General features: G+C 37.3%; 1 protein-coding gene across 4 annotated transcripts in view; it reads left to right on the top strand.

The window, feature by feature from the left end:
• Positions 1-19165, top strand: part of LOC111043965 (cactin) — a 103468-nt gene that overhangs the window by 22685 nt on the left and 61618 nt on the right. For 2 of the 4 annotated variants that reach the window (XM_039421462.1, XM_022329010.2), the window contains exon 2: positions 12318-12524. The exons of 1 other annotated variant lie outside the window; for it this stretch is intronic. In XM_039421462.1, the coding sequence (XP_039277396.1) occupies positions 12318-12524 (207 nt within the window). The remainder of the gene's footprint in view (positions 1-12317; positions 12525-19165) is intronic. One more of the 4 variants, XM_039421461.1, reaches the window with a different exon arrangement.

Below are 19165 nucleotides of genomic sequence, written 5' to 3' on the forward strand. Positions count from 1 at the left end.
TTTGTTCTATTTTGCAAGTTCGGCTTGAAGGACACTGCCAGGCAAAATGAGTTGAGGGCCGAGACCAATACAAGGTGGAAAAAGTCAAATCTGTCCTTTTTTGAAACAATCATCCGCAGAAATGTCCAGTCAGTCCCTTCCAGACACTTTTTGAAAGCCTCTACACTGCTGTCAGTCAGCCTTCTGCTGTAGAACCTATAATTAGCCACCCAGGCAGGACAGTCAGTACTCACCTTCACACGCTGTTCCACATCAACAAGTACATCACAATGATCAGTCACACCTGGGTCCACAATAAGCACACTATATGCACTAGGGTTGACATTAGTTGCTACTCCATCAAGGCAATTCAAGCCTCTTGTCAGTGCCAGGCTAGTCCAGAACAAGTTGGACATCCTCAAAACATTCTGTAGCTTATGAGATTTAACATTGTCCTTGTCTAGGTGTTCATTAAAGTCTCCAACTATATAAATTCTGTTACCAAGCATGCTTACATAATCAAGGCACAATTCCAGTTGATACATAAATTGATCAAAGAACAGGTTATCAGAACAGTACACTGACACAACAAGAGAAAATTCATTGAGGACAATACAAACTGCCTCAAAAACTCGTTCCACACAAAAGGCTGTGAGATCCACTGGTTTGATTACAACATTATCATCAATACCACAGTATATAGCAACACATTCTTATGGGTAGAGCGACAATAGATTGCTTCTAGATTCATTGACCTTTCACCATGTTCAATTTTACTATAAAATTTAGCTTCTTCCTTGTCTAGCCAGTGTTCACACACACATAGGATGTCAGGTTTTTCATTTTGAAGGAAAATTGTCAGAAGATTAAACTTGGCTCTCAAACATTGAACATTTATAAAACATAGACATAGGTACTCATTTATCACGGCTATATCTACTACTTTACCTTTAGGGGAGGCTTGGTGTGCCGAAAAAGCTTCCTGTTTTTTTTCTTTGGGAATCTAAAATCAGCCACCAGAACTACATCAGGCCAACATGCAGGCTGGAAAAACTTCTTTCTATCTTCCGCGGCAACCCTAAGTTTGAAAGATTTGTAGCAATCGAAATTAGATTTTACTTCCAGACAGTACACAGGTTTGGAACTGAATTGATTCATAAAAGACTGGAGATCTTCCATTGAAACATTGGGTGCAAGTTTGGAGACAAAGATCCATTCTCTATTTTCTACTGACTTTATTCTGGATACATCAAGTTTTGCAGTACCAAAAATTCTGGAGCTATTATGGTCAACTGGCTTTGGTTTAACCGTATCTGTAACATTAGTTTGTCTAACAGCCACCGATGCACTAGGGTTATGACTTGCCAAAGTAACAGATTTTTTAACAGCAGCACTATACAATCCCTGAGTATTTGCATTGTGCTCATCAGTAGGTTGCAAGCCCAAACTGGGCAATACCATATTATTTAATTTACACTGGTTGAAGGAACACTTGTACAGGCATTTTTCTTATTTTCAGTTTTTACAGCTCTAGTACACTGATTATTGGAAACAGACAGTTGGAGACTAGAAACAAATTTTTTATTACAGTCCCATTTAGCTGGAAATTTTTTTCCATTAGGTCCATGCTACTTTTCATTGCCAGGAAATTAGACTTAAGTGTTTCTAGTTCGTCCAAAACTAAACACTAATTTGAAGACTGTGTAGTCTTTTCGTCATTAAATAAATGTTCACCTACTTGTGAAACAGTCGACTCTGATGAAATAATTGATAAATATTCATCTTCTAACCTACTGGATTGAGTATTTTGGTCACTGGGCACTATATGAGATTGAAAATTTACATCACTTACTCGGATTTCGTGAGCTGATACATTCCTACCATGATCCATATCGGTTGAATCCAATAAATTAATAACTCTCACTGATTCAACGTAAATTTCTAAAACATCATTTTCATTATCAACGTGAACTCTGCCTGCACAAGATTGTTTGATTGTATCTTCCACAAGTGTCGTCACTACGATAAAACACCCATTGCAAAAACCATTTAACACTATCTCTCAACTCTTGAATCTTTATATAATCTGAAGATGAAACGTTCACACACTTTATATGGTACCATATGTGACAAGGACCATCACACATCAAAGCAAAATCATTGTTTTTAACATTTTTATTGCAGGACCTACAGATCGACCCATCACTATGTGCTCCACCATCTTGATATCCAGTACAGTGTAAGACTCCTACTTTGAAGGTGATTACACACTGTATTTATTTCGCGTGTCTTCAGAAAATAAATGGCCTCTTATAGGAAACGTATATTTAGTTCTCCCCATGATAGACAATGCATCCAGCTAATGAGCGAAAAAAACATGCCTGAGTCGCCCATATAGTTTGGAGTCTTTTAAATAGGATTTTGTGTTTCATAACTGCCCGATTTCACATAAACAACATACAGGTATTTTATAGACTACATAGATAAACACTTCCGAACACTTATTCTAAACGGAGATTAGCTATTCCGGCTATTTTGTGTCAAGAAATAGATAGGTCAAGATGGGCTGTCATTGACTGTAAACTGTAAAACCTTATGTAATCCATAGAACGTATTTTCTTGTTCCAATATGAATTCTGAGTAATAGCCTAAGAGCATACAGCACTCGTGGGAGATTTTGAAGATTTTCAAGGTCAGAGTAAGAAACAAATCCTTGATCTTAGACAAGCAGCGAAAGTGTAAGCTTAATGAATAATTGTGAATCCATATGTGGTGTTATGATTGTGATTATCACTCCTTTTGAACTTGTGCAAATTCACCTTGACATGAACAGCACTCAACCTCTAGCCTAAATTGTAGCTGTCATTATTAATTTTGAATTAAAAAGTGATCAAGGTGACCAATAGTGGTGATGAAATACACTGCTCTTCCCTGTATGATTTCTAGCTGAGGAAATCATTTTTAGTTTTAGTTTCTGTATCTTATTTTTGAAAAAAGTTTCTCATTGAAAATATTTAAAATCGAAGTAAACATTTCTTTCTGATAACTGTTTGAAACTTATTACCGTACAAAGCTGACTTTGTACATTTAAACTTTTCCTTTTAATGTATTTGAAATTTTGAGACACCATTCCTAAGCTTAAATGTTTTTCTATTTTCTCAATATCAATCAAACTGAGATAATTTATCAAGTTACATCAACTTCCTCTAGTATTTGCCGTATCTCAGAATTTTGAAAATTTATTTTCCCAATTCCTCAATTCTTATTAACCATTAATATTATGCCGAAAAATATGTGAGACGAGTGCTAGTATACCTTCTCAGGGTGGAAGCCCAGTGGAGCGGCAAAGTTAGAGTGTAGAGGAAAGATAGCGTAAGAGTAGTATAAAAAGGTCTTCACCTCAAGGTCACCCAAGTCAACCAAACCTAACCTCAAGGTCACTCAAGTCGACCAAACCTAACCTCAAGGTCACCCAAGTCGACCAAACCTAACCTCAAGGTCATCCAAGACAAAAAAAAAAAAAAATTAAAAACACATAACAACATAACATCGGGAATAAAAAAAAAATTAAAAACACATAAAATTGGGAATAAATGAAAAAAAAAACTCTGGGCTCTGAACTCTGAACTTGGGGCTCTGAACTCGGGGCTCTGAACTCTGAACTTGGGGCTCTGAACTCGGGGCTCTGAACTCTGGACTCAGGCTCTGAACTCTGGACCTCTGGACTCGGGGCTCTGAACTCTGGACTTCTGGACTCTGGACTCGGGGCTCTGAACTCTGGACTTCTGGACTCTGGACCCTAAACTCTGAACTCAAATGTCCTGCATCGTTGAAAATGTCTGTCAACAAGATAATACCATGATTAGTTCCTCCTCCTCAAGCTCAATCACTGCATCCCGCAGACATAGCTCACTGTTTGACAACATGTCGCAGTAGACTGAATACCTCTCAGTGCTGACAAGCCATCTTATACCAAACAGAGAAAAGTGGTGGTGGTGGTGGGGATAACCTTCCTTGTCAACAGGTCTATGACAATGCCACCCCATCATGACTCACTTCTCAATTCTTCGTTATCATTAGTATGAAGAAGTATCATATTCTATATAATTTAAGTCTTTAAACATAAATCCTCTATGGTGTAGTGGTTAGCAAGTCAGCTTCCCAAGTTGGAGGTTCTAGGTTTGAATCCAAGGCGGTAAAGGTAAGTATTAAAGGTCAGTATCAACAGTCACTGTTCAGTCACTGTTCAGTCATTGTTCAATTACTGTTCAGTCACTGTTCAGTCACTGTTCAATTACTGATCAGTCACTGTTCAGTCACTGTTTAGTCAGTGGCACTCGGCACTTGGTATGGGTCCAAAATGTATAAATAGCTGAGCTCAAACTCTCAGACCTCAGTATACTGATAAACACTGACCAGTATGTATATCAAACAAAGGAACCATAAGCCGACATTGGAGGAGGCTGCTCCTACCATATTGGAGATTGCTAGGTTGAAGCGTGAAATCAAAAGGAGGCATAAGGAAATCATGCTGGGTAGATGGATTGCAGAAGAGAAACATGTGGAATACTTCAAACCTCTAGCTGAGCCACTAGTCAACCTAGTTGAAACTCTCCAACAGATGCCAGTTCAACAACCACAACTACCTCCATCAAGAGCATCCAAGTAGGGTCCCAGGTATCTGAAGCCTAGAATAAAAATGCGCTCCAGGCATGTGAAGGGTAGGCAGAGACAATCCAAGCCAGAGTTGTTATCATCAGAACATTGTCCTTTCTCAGCAGCATCAACACACCACACATATCCCACTCCACCAACAACACCATTTGTTAAACATGCCACATATACAAGGTGTGGACTTACTGGTGCAAGTAAAGCAAAACATAAGCTCCAACTCTCCAGCATTGATGAAGAGTCACCAACATTTGAATCATATGGAACTGGGGAAGTTTCAAGTCCAATGGCAGGCACCTCAGGAGTTGGACGGCAACTATGGAAAGCAGGAAAGCAGACATTTGAAGGGGATGAGGGTGAGGAGTATAATATGAGTAGAGGATATGATGATAGCAGTGATGAGGAGCTGTCTGGAGATGGACAGGATGATGATAAGAATGTTGAACAATTATTGAATGAAAGTCACGGTACAACAGTTCAGAATATCCTTGATCAAACTGATCTAGCTGGAAAACAGGTAGCTGATTACATTAGAGGATCATTGAGCAAGGACAATGACAATTTTGATGACACTTTTGGGCCAAGAGTGAGAGACAATGCTTACTACCTGGGCAATAAGTATTTAACTTTTGGAGAGAATGGTGATGAAATTGTGCTGACTGACCCTGTAGATCAGGAAGAAAAGACCTTCACAGCTACATTGGGACTTTGTGAGTTGATTTTCAAGAAGAATCCAAATCGTGCATTAGTTGAATCCGCTGACAGACAGGCCTATGGAGAAATATTGAACTGGACCAGTGTGCACAGACAGAACAATGATCCAAGAGGTGAGATTGTTAACTACAACAAAGCCAAGTATAAGAATACAATCAATCTCCCCATTTGATCTGATGAAGGATGAGGATCATGTAGAAGATGAGGAAGAGGAAAATGATATGGAGGAGAACAATGAGGTAGAGGTGGAAGAGGAAGAGGATGAGGAGGAGAAAGAGGAAGAGGAGGAGGAAGAGAAAGAGGAGGAGGAGGAGGATGATGTAGTGGTGAGAAATACTACTACACCTATACTTTTGACTCGAAGGAGCATCAATTACCTGAAGGGAAGAGGTTGTGAGGTGATTCGACACCAATGACAGGGTATTGTCTCTATCTGAAACAGTGTTCCAGAGGTATCACTGAATATCATCCGAAGACTATCAGACATCAACATAGAGGACTTGCCAAGGACTAGTGCTGGAAAAGGAGTCTACTACCTGGGACATCACCTGCTTGACATGGACCAAGGAGAAACATCATGGATACATCACTTTTCTGCACACTCAATATGATAAACAACTTGGATTTTGGAACAGAGATATACCTGCTTGTAGTAAACTTTTCAATGAAATGGATGTTGAATTGATCAATAAAGAGCTAATTGTATTCCAAACTGTTTACTTATTACCTACCATCTCCTTAGATATAGTTTAGCTATAAGTATATTCTGAGTGCCACTGACAGAACAGTGACTGAACAGTGACTGAACAGTTAAACAGTGACTGAACAGTTAAACAGTGACTGAACAGTGACTGATCAGTAATTGAACTGACTGACTGATCAGTAATTGAACTGACTGACTGACCACTGAGTGGATGACCCGGCCGTCCCGCCACAGACACGCTGAACACTGGTGAGCATGGTCCATTTGACAGGAGGAGCTAGGGTCATTAAGAATGCCCATGCTAAATGTCCTAACATGGAGGAGGCAAAGTGGGAGTTGCTGAAAATATCCATCTTCAATGCCACCCTGATCCAGAGCAGCACAGCCATGCTGATCCAGAGCCTCCCATGGACATCCCGATCCAGCATGTCCACCATGGACACATTAATCTGGTGTGATAGAGGTCTCAATGACCATGCAGAGTGACAGGTCCTGCATGACCATCCCGAGCCAGAGTCCCCTATATATAAAGGACCACTGTCAAATTGAAGCTATCCTGGCCTCAGCCGGCGGGACGATTGCCAGCTGCAGAGGGTCGACTGTTGGTGGCGGGATGGCAGCCGTCAGTGGGGCGACCGGTGGTGGTGGGGCGACCGGCAGTGGTGGCCGGATGACTGGCAGTGGTGGGGCGACCGGCGGCGGCCGGACGACTGGCGGCGGGGTGACTGGCAGTGGTGGGGCGACCGGTGGCGGCTGGACGACCGGCGGCAGGGTGACTGGCAGTGGTGGGGCGACCGGTGGTGGCCGGACGACTGGCGGCGGGGTGACTGGCAGTGGTGGGGCGACCGGTGGCGGCCGGACGACCGGCGGCAGGGTGACTGGCAGTGGTGGGGCGACCGGTGGCGGCTGGATGACTGGCGGCAGGGTGACTGGCAGTGGGGGGCGACCGGCAGCAGCTGGATGACCGGCGGTGGAGTGACTGGCAGTGGTGGGGCGACCAGAGGGCTGTTCAGGAGACCCTGCTCTACTAATATCTATCTACAGTGCTGCTTTTTTGGATACTGTACAAACTGATGGAGTATGCAGCATGTCAGAATGAGAGGAAAGGTCAGCAGAGGTCTATCAGGAGACCACAAAATATAGAAGAGGATTTTCAATGACTAATATATATATATATATATATATATATATATATCTATATATATATATATATATATATATATATATATTTATTCTGTTTTATAATGGAAAATAAATGTATATGGTGTGCCGAGCACTATATTTAATTCAGGCCTTTTCCCAAGTTATAATAGTAAATTTAATACGCAATAGACTAGAGCCATTATTGTAAGTGAGTTAGCGAAATAAATTTTTTTCCCTCTCTATTATGAATGGCCATGACTTCGAGTTTCCCATGATAGATATTTAAAAATTGTGGCTCCGAGTCGTTGAGGAATGTAGATTATGGAATTATCTCTAAAACTTAGCCTTCCTGTCGCGACATAAAGTGTGATAAGTTGGAAAACAGCAAGCATTGAAATTATAACAAACTACCGATTTTGCAGTTACTATTTGGTCCAAAGGCTCTAGAAGACACGCGACGATTGGTCAAATTGATTCCCTTCACCCAATAGGAGACCTGTTTCTAAATACAGTAGTGGGGCGATTCCCCAGCCACGCAAGACCAGATTACGTTTCGGAGGACACTTTGCTAGGAGCACTACGAGAGTAAAGATGTAGTCATTATGTTTCGCCCTTTTTGGGCAAGTTTATAAGTTTATATAATTAGTTAATGTAGGAGCTAGTTTTATTTTTATTAAAGTTAAAATTTTCTAGTAGTGCCATGTCCTGAAAGGTTTAATTGTGTTTCTTCTTCATGTACGAATAATTGTTTCTTCAAATAACCGCTAAGGTACGTAAAATAAGGTTAAAATATAATTTAGGGAATTTAATTAATTGAAACTTCAATCAAAGAGTATTTTATCAACAAAGCCTGTTATTTTTCAAGTTAATAATATTGATTGAGAATAATCCTTTTGATTTTATTAGTGATGGAAGATACTTATAAATTTTTTCTAAAGAAGTATAGAAAGTTTTCAGTTACGTTACATTTGAGTTATTGTTTCTGGAGATATATTATCATAGAGTATTGCTGAAAGTCAGGAAGATAGCCTTTAAATTTGAATGAAATTTTTAAGATTATGTTCATATTGAGTTTATGACATTTTATAATTTATATTTTTCAGACTCTGTTTTCTTATGTCATTAAGGCTTTTGAATGATTTAGTAAATTTTTTATGATAGAAATCTTAATAGACAAAGAAGAAAGTTTTTCTTTTCCAGGAAATTAATATTAATGAATGTTCCAATTTTAATACAATTTAAATTATTTTCTATGTGTCTACTAATTTTATTTAATTAAAGGTAAAAACTATCTACAAGATGAATCTTATAAGGCAAACATTATTTTTACCTTGAAGTGAAATTTTCAATATTTTTTTTTCTTTTATTGTGTTATAAAGTGTCTTGTTTTATTTGGTGATAAATTCATAATTCTAGTTGATACTCGTTTTTGGACTTGTATTTGTAGGTAAATCAAATCATAAACTCTGGAATGTTCATTTTTAATTAAGGTTCTGAGCAGTTTTGGGCGAATGCCCGTTATTTACACTTGGATTGCATCCTAAAGTTCATAAATAATAAATAAAATAAATGTTGGCTAGCGCACAAGTTTCCAACAATACTAGCCGAGCTACTATATGAAAAATTATATTTGATTTCGCAAACCAAACGAAAAATATCATATAAGTTAGCATCATTTCAATCTGAATTATTCCTTTTCTAAGAGTATTATATCAATTTATATAAAAGTTAACATCATAATTAATGAAGTATTCATTTTCTAAAAGCATTATATTAATTTATTACGGGTGTTTTCATAAATGTTGCATTGCATATTAATGACACTCTGGCAAGTAAATTTGTTTTAAATCTGTTAAATTTTGAGAATGAAATCATAACGTCAAGATAAAATCTAAATTGAATAACAGAATAAACTCCTGTTTTAGCTTTTGATGAATTGTAGGAAGAGTTAGAAATTAATGCTGTAATACATTTATTTACAGCGGTTCATGTGTGTCCCCAAACCAACTTCATGTACCACCCCTTTGGTTCCGCAACTTTATGTAACACCGCTTCAAGACACCCGTTCAGACGACAGGTCTAGGGACGTAAGAGGACGTCGTCGTCAAGCCAAATTCAACCGGTAAAAGTTCACCGCCAAAAACAAGGTACTGTAACCCCGACGATAAAGCAACGTACAGACCAACAAAAGTGCAGTGTAGTGAAACAAAGGTTCATTTGAGAATGTCAATCAAAAGTGGGGATTTAAAATTATTATGAAATGGGTTATATGGGTTACTATCGACGAAACTTGGGTTCAACGGGCTTTTCTTTCTTGAGTAATTTTATGTTGAAATTAACTTGTTATTTGATGACTGATATTGTTTGGTTTTGTGACGTATTGCTATCTAAACGGGGATAGTAATGCGCCCCCGAATCAGATGAAGAATGTCAACAAAGTAACATGAAATTGTTGTTTCTGTTGTTCGATTTTAGTTGCCAATGTTTATTGAAGCTGTTTGTATTTTTCAATTATTTCAAATTGTAGTGTTATTCTATAGTATAAACCTATTAAATCAGGCATGGCAAGATTAATTGAAGTTTTCTTGACTCTAGCCCATTCACCTGCATGAATTAGGTATAGACCCAGGTATTTTCTAGATGTGTCGGCCTATTTCTAAATTTTATTCAAAATTATCTTCTTTATCACCTTTAAAAAGGTCAGGCATAATGGGAAGAATGAAAATATGGTTTTCTTTTCTCTACCTACTACATACAAAAAAATATATCCTCTGGTTCTGTTGATACTGACCTTTAATACTTACCTTTACCGCCTTGGATTCAAACCTAGAACCTCCAACTTGGGAAACTGACTTGCTAACCACTACACCATAGCGGATTTATGTTTAAAGACTCAAATTATTTAGAATATGATACTTCTTCATACTAATGATAACAAAGAATTGAGAAGTGAGTCATGATGGGGTGGCATTGTCATAGACCTGTTGACAAGGAAGGTTATCCCCACCGCCACCACCACTTTTCTCTGTTTGGTATAAGATGGCTTGTCAGCACTGAGAGGTATTCAGTCTACTGCGACATGTTGTAAAACAGTGAGCTATGTCTGCGGGATGCAGTGATTGAGCTTGAGGAGGAGGAACTAATCATGGTATTATTTCATTGACAGACATTTTCAACAATGCAGGACATTTGAGTTCAGAGTTTAGGGTCCAGAGTCCAGAAGTCCAGAGTTTAGAGCCCCGAGTCCAGAGTCCAGAGTTCAGAGCCCCAAGTCCAGAGTCCAGAAGTCCAGAGTTCAGAGCCTGAGTCCAGAGTTCAGAGCCTGAGTCCAGAGTTCAGAGCCCCACATTCAGAGTTCAGAGCCCCAAGTTCAGAGTTCAGAGCCCTGAGTTCAGAGCCCCGAGTTCAGAGTTCAGAGCCCCGAGTTCAGGGTTCAGAGCCCAGAGTTCAGAGTTCAGAGCCCCAAGTTCAGAGTTCAGAGCCCAGAGTTTTTTTTTCATTTATTCCTGATTTTATGTGTTTTTAATTTTTTTTTATTCCCGATTTTATGTGTTTTTAATTTTTTTTTTATTTTCAATTTATTCCGGATTTTATGTGTTTTTAATTTTTCTTTATTTAAAAAAAAAATCTTTTTTCAAATATTTTTTTCAATTTTTTTTTTCATTTAATTTTTTTTTAATTTTTTTTTTAATTTTTTTTTAATTTTTTTTTTAATTTTTTTTTTGACTTGGATGACCTTGAGGTTAGGTTTGGTCGACTTGGGTGACCTTGAGGTCAGGTTTGGTTGACTTGGGTGACCTTGAGGTTAGGTTTGGTCAACTTGGAAGACCTTGAGGTGAAGGGCGACTATGGCACACTTGTGTGCCAGAGTCGCCCTTTTTATACTACTCGTAAGTATCAAAGACAACTTGTATGTTGTATCAGTTTTCTCTGGTTAAAGTGTATCAGAGAAGGTAGCTGAGATTGTTGAAAATAATAAATGTGTCAGAACATATTGGAGTGTCGAAACCTCGAAGGTAGGGTAGAAGGTAGAAGGAAGAAGCTAAAACGGTACATTATTTAGAAAAATAAATTATTCAAACACTTTCAGCAAAGCAACCTTTGCCGCTCTTACTTCTTAGGTCCTCCCAACTATGTTATGCCATTAATGCTTGGCGCACATTTGCACGACCAGGACAAATACTACAACCCACACTAGAATCATGTATCTAGACTGAATAACAACGGTACTTCTTCATTCCGTGATTATTTTAGACCAGCATAAAATTCTCAACAAAGAAACGATCTCACCTCTCTTGGTTGGCTGCATAGACCAACGCCAGAACAGCGCTTCAAATATATACATAGAAAGTACAAAGAATTGTTCTCTTGTGCTTATAGATGTATTATATACTTACTCAATTTCTTCCATTAAAATACATTGTCGTGTAACATTATAATTCAATACATTTGAAAGAATTGTTATTATAATGAGCTAACAATCAATTAATAGACCCTTCATTTTTTCTATAATTAAATCCAAAAAGTATGGACTACGCCTATTAATATTTTCAATAAGAACAGATAAAATGAAATAGTCTTACTATGCTTCTTCAGAACAAAGTATGAAGCTTAGGTTTTTCATACTTATCATGAAAAACAAAATAACAATTTCAAAAGTTTTCTTTCAAAAAAGAAACTGGAGGTATAAGTATAATAAAGAAGGAATTAATGTTATGTATTCAAATATCCTTTTGGTGTTCTTGGTTAAGGTTTTGGTCGTGCTGTGCATGTTGTTGGTTTTGGCAGTACTAGCGCGCAGTCACCCTTATAGTTGAACTCTTGTCAGTCAGTATCACATCTAAGAGCTTATTGTTCTGCGTTCTGTTGATTTACACATCGCTTCTTTGAAACTAATTCAATACTGAAGGTCAATTAATTTTCCATAATAAAGAATAGATCAGATAAAATTCATAGAATTAATAAATCTTATCATGGTTTCTTTTTGATGCATAAATCCATGTTCATAATCCCCCACAAAAAAGTATATAACTTTGAACTGAGAAAGTGGATACCCAATTATTGTGTTCTGTTCTGTGTCGATTTCAATTGAAATTTGTACTTCCAGGGCATCATCTAGTAGACACTCGACTCATAAGAAAAAGAAAAGGAGCTCCAGGAAAGAAAGCGATTCAGACGACAGTAGTTCCGATGATAGAAGAACAAGGAAGCCAGACAAGTCAACTAGCAGAAGTAAAAAATCTAAACATAGAAGACGAGAAAGATCATCCTCAAAAGATAGTCACAAGAAGAAGCAGAAGCATACCAAAAAAAGGTGATTTGAATTTTGAAATTTCAGTTCTCAAATTCATTCGAACTTGTCTGGTAACAGTTTGTGTTGATTTCTGAACTGAGTAAGAAAAAACTTCTTTTTTCTAGATTTACTTGGAAAAGTTTTTTCTTCTATTGGTCTATACTATAGCCATCCAGTCTAAAGACTAGTGAGCTAATTTTTCTATCCTAAGATACTACTTGAAAAATTATCAGTAAATTTCTCATTAGAAACTCTTACTGCTTTTATTTTATTAATATGTACACTTATTGGCTGCACTACAGAAGGTAGGTTCACTCAATCACTGCTCTGCTCTTTCACTGGACACTACTTGAACAAGCACTACACTAGTTCAAATGGTCTCCTCCTTTTGAGCCTCCTCACCAACCCTTCATTGTCTAGCAGCTGGGTCTCCTCGACGTCGTGTTGGTGGAGTCGCCCCTTGTGCCTCTCCGCATGCCTCTGGATCTCGGTGGATACTAGGTCGACGTGCAGGTCTCTATGACATACTGTGGATGTTCCTGACATACCAAGGAGCATCCACAATGTTCCTTAGCACCTTGTTTTGGAACCGTTGTATGACATTGATGTTGCTGTCTTTGGTACACCCCAAAGTTGTATACCATACGTCCATACTGACTCTAATATCTGGTTGTGCAGATGTACTTTCTTTCGGATTGAAACAATCACTCAATGACTCAGTTAGTGAAATGCCTCCTTCATGCTATGGTCTCCCTCAAGGTACTGTCTTATCACCTATCCTCTTCCTGTTATTTGTGAATGAATTACTAAGATTAGAGTTGAATGGAGGGGAAGTATATTCATTCGCAGATGCCACAGTGTTGTTTTATGGGGTGAAACATGGAATGAGACATATGAGACGGCCTCTAAAGGCTTCTCTACACTAAAAAGATGGCTGATTTCAACTCCCGTAGTTTAAATATTAAAAAACAATTTATATTGATTTTTCAAGGAGTACTGCTGGACGAGAAGAAACGAACTGTGTACTTAAACTGCACATCAATATTGTAAGAATTTTGAAATTAATTTAGTTGCATGTAACTGCCCTGAAATAGAAAAAACCAGCCACATCAAATACCTAGGTATAATTATTGATGGAGGATTTAAATGGAAGATACACATTGATTATTTGTGTGAGCGATTAAAGTTTGTATCCTACAACTTCTATTAACTGCGGTCCATACTCCAGATACCAATGTTAAAAATCTGATGTGGTACACTCACACAACTTTCCTTGCTCATTGAACTGTAAGCCTCATTCTTAAACGAGAATAATTTAGGGCCATTTGCAAAGTGACAGTTTAAACTAAATTTCATTTTACACTGGATTAAATCCGTATCAAGTCTCGTTTTACTTTCCTTGCCCTATTACCATAGGTAAGGAAAGTATTGCTTTCCGAAAAAATTTTGGTACCCCAATTTCTAAATTTCTATACGTTTCAAGGTCCCCTGAGTCCAAAAAACTGGTTTTTGGGTATTGGTGTGTGTGTGTGTGTGTGTGTGTGTGTGTGTGTGTGTGTGTGTGTGTGTGTGTGTGTGTATGAGTGTATGTGCGTCTGTGTACACGATATCTCATCTCCCAATTAACGGAATGACTTGAAATTTGGAACTTAAGGTCCTGGTGACGCCCTTTAGCGTATTTAGATTAAGTTTAGTTCTAAATTAGTTTTAAGTCTCGCGGCAGTTGTAGTGGCAAGGCCGGCAGCTGCTGCGCCCTAGCGGATAAGTTAGTATTTAGATTATTCTATCGCATAATCGCCAGTTGAAGTCGCCAGCTCGGATCGGACGGTGAAAAAACAGGATCGTTGTTGTTTTTTCGATTGTTACCGTTGAAATTCAATTTTACACGTTCGTCGTTGTGTTAAAATTATTATCGATATATTAACTGTCCCAAGTTGGGGAAAAGTACAGTTTTTCCTTGTTATTTGTGAATATATATATTGAAATATTCAACTAGTGCGATCGGACTTTGAATTGTACAGCAGTGTAAAGTAATAGTCAATATAGTAAAGTTATCTTCCAAGCAATTTTCGGACTGATCAGTAATTAAATTGATGCCAGAATTAACATACATCGGATAGGGGCAGCAGATGTACAAAAGAGGCCAACACCTTTTCCCGACTCCGTCTTGTCCTGCCACAAACCTAATTCCAATTCCTGGAGTAAGTTGGTATTTAGTATTTGAAGAAAACTACTTGCTGGTGAGTAACCAAATAAGTCACTTCTGGTATAAATTTAATGCTGAAAATATTACTTACTACATTCAATCTATTAATTATTGCTCTCTTTATTCTAGCATATTATCATTCAATATTTTGCTCTTTTAAATTTATCGACAGTCCTCTGCTCTCGTTTGTAATTTGGGCTATCCAGGTCCTTTTACTATAAGGATCCGACACGAACAGTTTCGATCAAATGCAATTCAAGATGGCTGCTAAAATGGCGAAAATGTTTTCAAAAACAGGGTTTTTCGTGATTTTCTCGGAAACGGCTCCAACGATTTTGATCAAATTCTTACCTAAAATAGTCATCGATAAGCTCTATCAACTGCCACAAGTCCCATATCTGTAAAAATTTCAGGAGCTCCGCCCCATCAATGCAGATAGATTCCCAATTATCAGGCTTCAGATACAATTGAAACAAAAAAAATCAAGTGGAGTAGATTGAGCATGAAAATCTCTACAATTAATGTTCAGTAACATTTTCACCTAAAATTGAAAATAAGCTTTAAATTCGAGAAAATGTGATTATTCAATTGCAAATTATTGTTGATTCTATTAAATCATTCACTATGAAGAGATAGCAGACCTCATGTGTGTCTCCAGCGTTATTGCCCTGTCACCAGCTTGCTCAAATCTTTAAATAGTAGACTTGAGATGCGCGGGAACACTAGCGTCAGGTGATCAATTTTCATAATGGCAAGGAAATTTGTGTGAGTGCGCCACACCAGATTTTTTATAATGTGTTACATTTTGAGTTTAAGCCACCAGCTGATTAAATTCAGTTTAAGCTTTGACTGTGCAAACGGCCCTTAGGGGAATAATACAATGACGATTGACGGCTACATATTATTTTAAATGCTGTGGCTACAGTTACGGTAACCGTAACTCCATTCGCGTTCCGGTAAACATTTGCGCAGGCGCGGCTACCGCTATTTACATGTGAATTGTGGTGTTGATGGTTTTTGGTGACATGGTTATGATAACCTATCGTTTCAATGAAGTTAGTTAGAAATAAGTTAGTTAATAATGAAGTTAGTTAGTTACTTAGAAATCATAACCATGTGACCAAAAACCACAAGCACCACAATGCACATGTAAATAGCGGTAGCCGCGCATGCTCAAATGTTTACCGGAACTCGATACGAGCTACGGTTACCGTAACTGTAGCCACAGCGTATTTTAAAACTGTGATCATACTATTGTTTTCAGAGTACATTTTCCCTTGTGTAAATTGTGAAATTTGATGATTTTAAAGTCGTCAAAACAGCTTTTCTACATCTATATAATAAGAGAGAGTAGGGTTGTGTTTGTTCGTGTTCGCAAATGATTTTTTGACATCAAAACATGTCAATTTGGGGATTGCATACCGGAAAAACGGGAATGATTTAGCTCTCCAAATTTTGCACATAGATTCTAAAAATATCAATCTCGTGCACCTGGAAGCCCAAAGTTCAATTTTCCTGCTAGATTTTTCAGAATTAATGTTCAAATAATTTCATTAATGGTACATACGATTTCACATAAAAATAAAAAAATCACCAATTCATATGGTCGAAATTAAAAAAGGATAATCTGTTTCTAATATTGCTTTCTACCTCAATAATATTGTTTTGATAATTGATAAATATTTTTAATTATAATGTTAACATTTTTATTATAAATATAATAATAGTTTTGTTTTGATAATTAATAAATATTTTCATTTTCACAAACTCTGTATAATAATAATATTATGGTGAATGTGAAACAGCTGCATCAAAGAAATTATCTCAAAAACATATGTTTGGAAAAAACATAGTTTTGAAATTTCGTTTTCCTGATGCAATGTTTAGGCCTACACGCGTGGCATGGATTATTAATTTTTCAGCTAGAACAGTTTTTTGAGACAAAGTAAATAAACGTCTACAGTTTCATCAATGCTGTATTGGCAATATGAAAACGCATGCAGTTAATATGTCTTTAAATAAAGGTGTTGATATTTACATGAATAAATTATTCTCTTCCATTTAAATTCTAAAATTATTCGAGCCCTGGTCGAATGATCGACTCACTGTATAGTAAGAAAATTTTAATATTGGAATGAGGGGTATTTTGGCAAGCTGAGCAAAAAATAAGGTCATATGCACCTCTCCGTTATATCTTCAAATGAAAAATTAGTTTTGTGGGTTGTCAAAAGTCCCTCTAAAGTACTCAACTTATTCTATCTTTTAGTAAAATAACAATGATCATCCATCCATCTATCATCTTCTATACTATAATAAATGGAAGAACTGGATTATACACGTATACAGGTGTAAAGTATAGGAAATTTATGTTTGACGCATCATCTCGTCTGAACTACTGGACTGATTAACTTGAAATTTTGCATATAGATTCTTGCTTAACCGAGGATGGTTATAGACCTATTTTAAATTCTTCAAGATTTGATTACATAAAGTTTTCAGTTTGTCAAGTTTTCAATTATTTGTCATGCTTCCAGTTGTTGTAAGGAAGCAGCAGAACATCTCTCTTAAAACGAAAATTAGAAGATAGGTATGATTGGGGATCCTTTTCAAATGATAAAATTCAGTGAGATCTGTAAAAATTTATCAATTATTAAGCGATCAAGAGTCATCTTATGCCAGTTGGTTTTTTCACTTACCGTTTATTATCATTATTACATTTTGGTTGGATTGTGTTGTCATGTTGAGCTATGTTTCATTCATGTATATGCATTTATGAGTGTAGAATAAATTTGAATTTGAAAGGATGGAGTTTCTTCCGATCAGCCAATACAGCTTTTTATATTTGATTCCAAGCTCTTCTCTCTTCTTCTTGACATGGGCCTTCCAGCGAAGCTTTGCGTCCAAGGTCATACCTAGGTACCTGGCATCATTAGCATATGGTACAACTTGGTTGTTGATAGTTATTGATATGGGCAGGTCCTTCTTATTGGTAAAATTGATGTGAATCGACTTTGCTTCATTTGATTTCATTCTCCACTTTCTAGTCCAATCTCGGATTTTGTCGATTTTTTGTAATTTTTTTCTTGAAATATGAATATTACTGTCTACTGATAATATGACTGTATCGTCCGCAAATGTTGCTTTTGTATTATCATCAAGGCTGGGTATATCGCTGGTGCAGAGTAGGTAAAGAAATAGTCATAGAACACTGCCTTGAGGAACTCCTGCTTTAATTTCCTTCAAATCAGAATATGAACTTCCATGCCTGACCCTTAAGTATCTGTCGGTCAGATAGGATTGTCATATATCTGTATATTGCTTTGGTAGCACTTTTTTCAGTTTGAAAGAAGACCTTCATGCCATCCTTCATCAAAAACTTGCCATTTATCAAGGAAAGCTGCTGAACAACCTTTTCCTTCTAGGGACTTCTCTATTACATTCACAATCCTATACACTTGGTCTATTGTTGAGTGTTTCACTCTGAAGCAAAATTGGTGATTTGGAATTATGTTCTCTCTCAATTATTGGTGTAAGCCTACTCAGTGAAATCCTTTCAAACAACTTGGATAGGATAGGTTACAATGATATTGGCCTATATGATGATACTTTATGTGGCTTGAGTAGCATTATAACCTCTGCTACTTTCCACATTCCTGGTACGAATTTTAGTCTGAAAGAAGCATGGAAAATGTTTGTTAATTTCACTATTGCTTTTCGTAGTAGGTGCTCGAGGACTAAGCCAGTTAACATGTCAAATCCAGGAATTTCTTTGATATTTAAATTTCTTATTTCTCTTCTCACTTCCTCTACTGTAACACGCATTATTTCTTGATTCAGCTGTAAGATATTCTCATCCGCTTCTAAAGTATCCTCTTCACCTGTGTTGTTTGGCTGAAAAACATTTACAATATGATCCGCAAATTAATGTCTGTGTCTTTTCATCACTACTCCATGCACATTGTCTTGCTTTCTGAGAGGAGGAGATTGTTGAATGATTCTTTTTACAGCTGCCTTCCAGAGTGAGTAGTCCGTACTGCATTCTGCTGTTAAGTTTCTCAAGTAACTATTAATTGATTCATCCTTGATACATTGAATCTCTCTCCTTAGTTCTTGAGTTATATTGTTCAAAACTCTTTTATCTTGAGGGGAACGTGATTGCTGCCATCTCCTTCTAGCTCTACGTTTTTCCACAATCTGCAATTTCTGCTGGGTAATTATTTCCAGTGGTTCTTCTTCTTATTTGTGGGGTATCACACCATGCTGCCTGTTGGATATCACTCACAAACCTCTCTAACTCCCGATCAATATGTTCTTCGTTTCTTAATGATGAGTTCAATTCATTCTTCCCTTCAGAATCTGTTGGAAATCATCCCAATCGCACGCGGCTATTCGCTTGATACCATGAACATATATCTAATGGTTCTCTCGTCTTCCACCTTATCTTGTTTACAACTTC

This window comes from Nilaparvata lugens, chromosome 2, assembly GCF_014356525.2.
Source record: "Nilaparvata lugens isolate BPH chromosome 2, ASM1435652v1, whole genome shotgun sequence".
In the NCBI taxonomy this organism is placed as follows: Eukaryota; Metazoa; Arthropoda; class Insecta; order Hemiptera; family Delphacidae; genus Nilaparvata; species Nilaparvata lugens.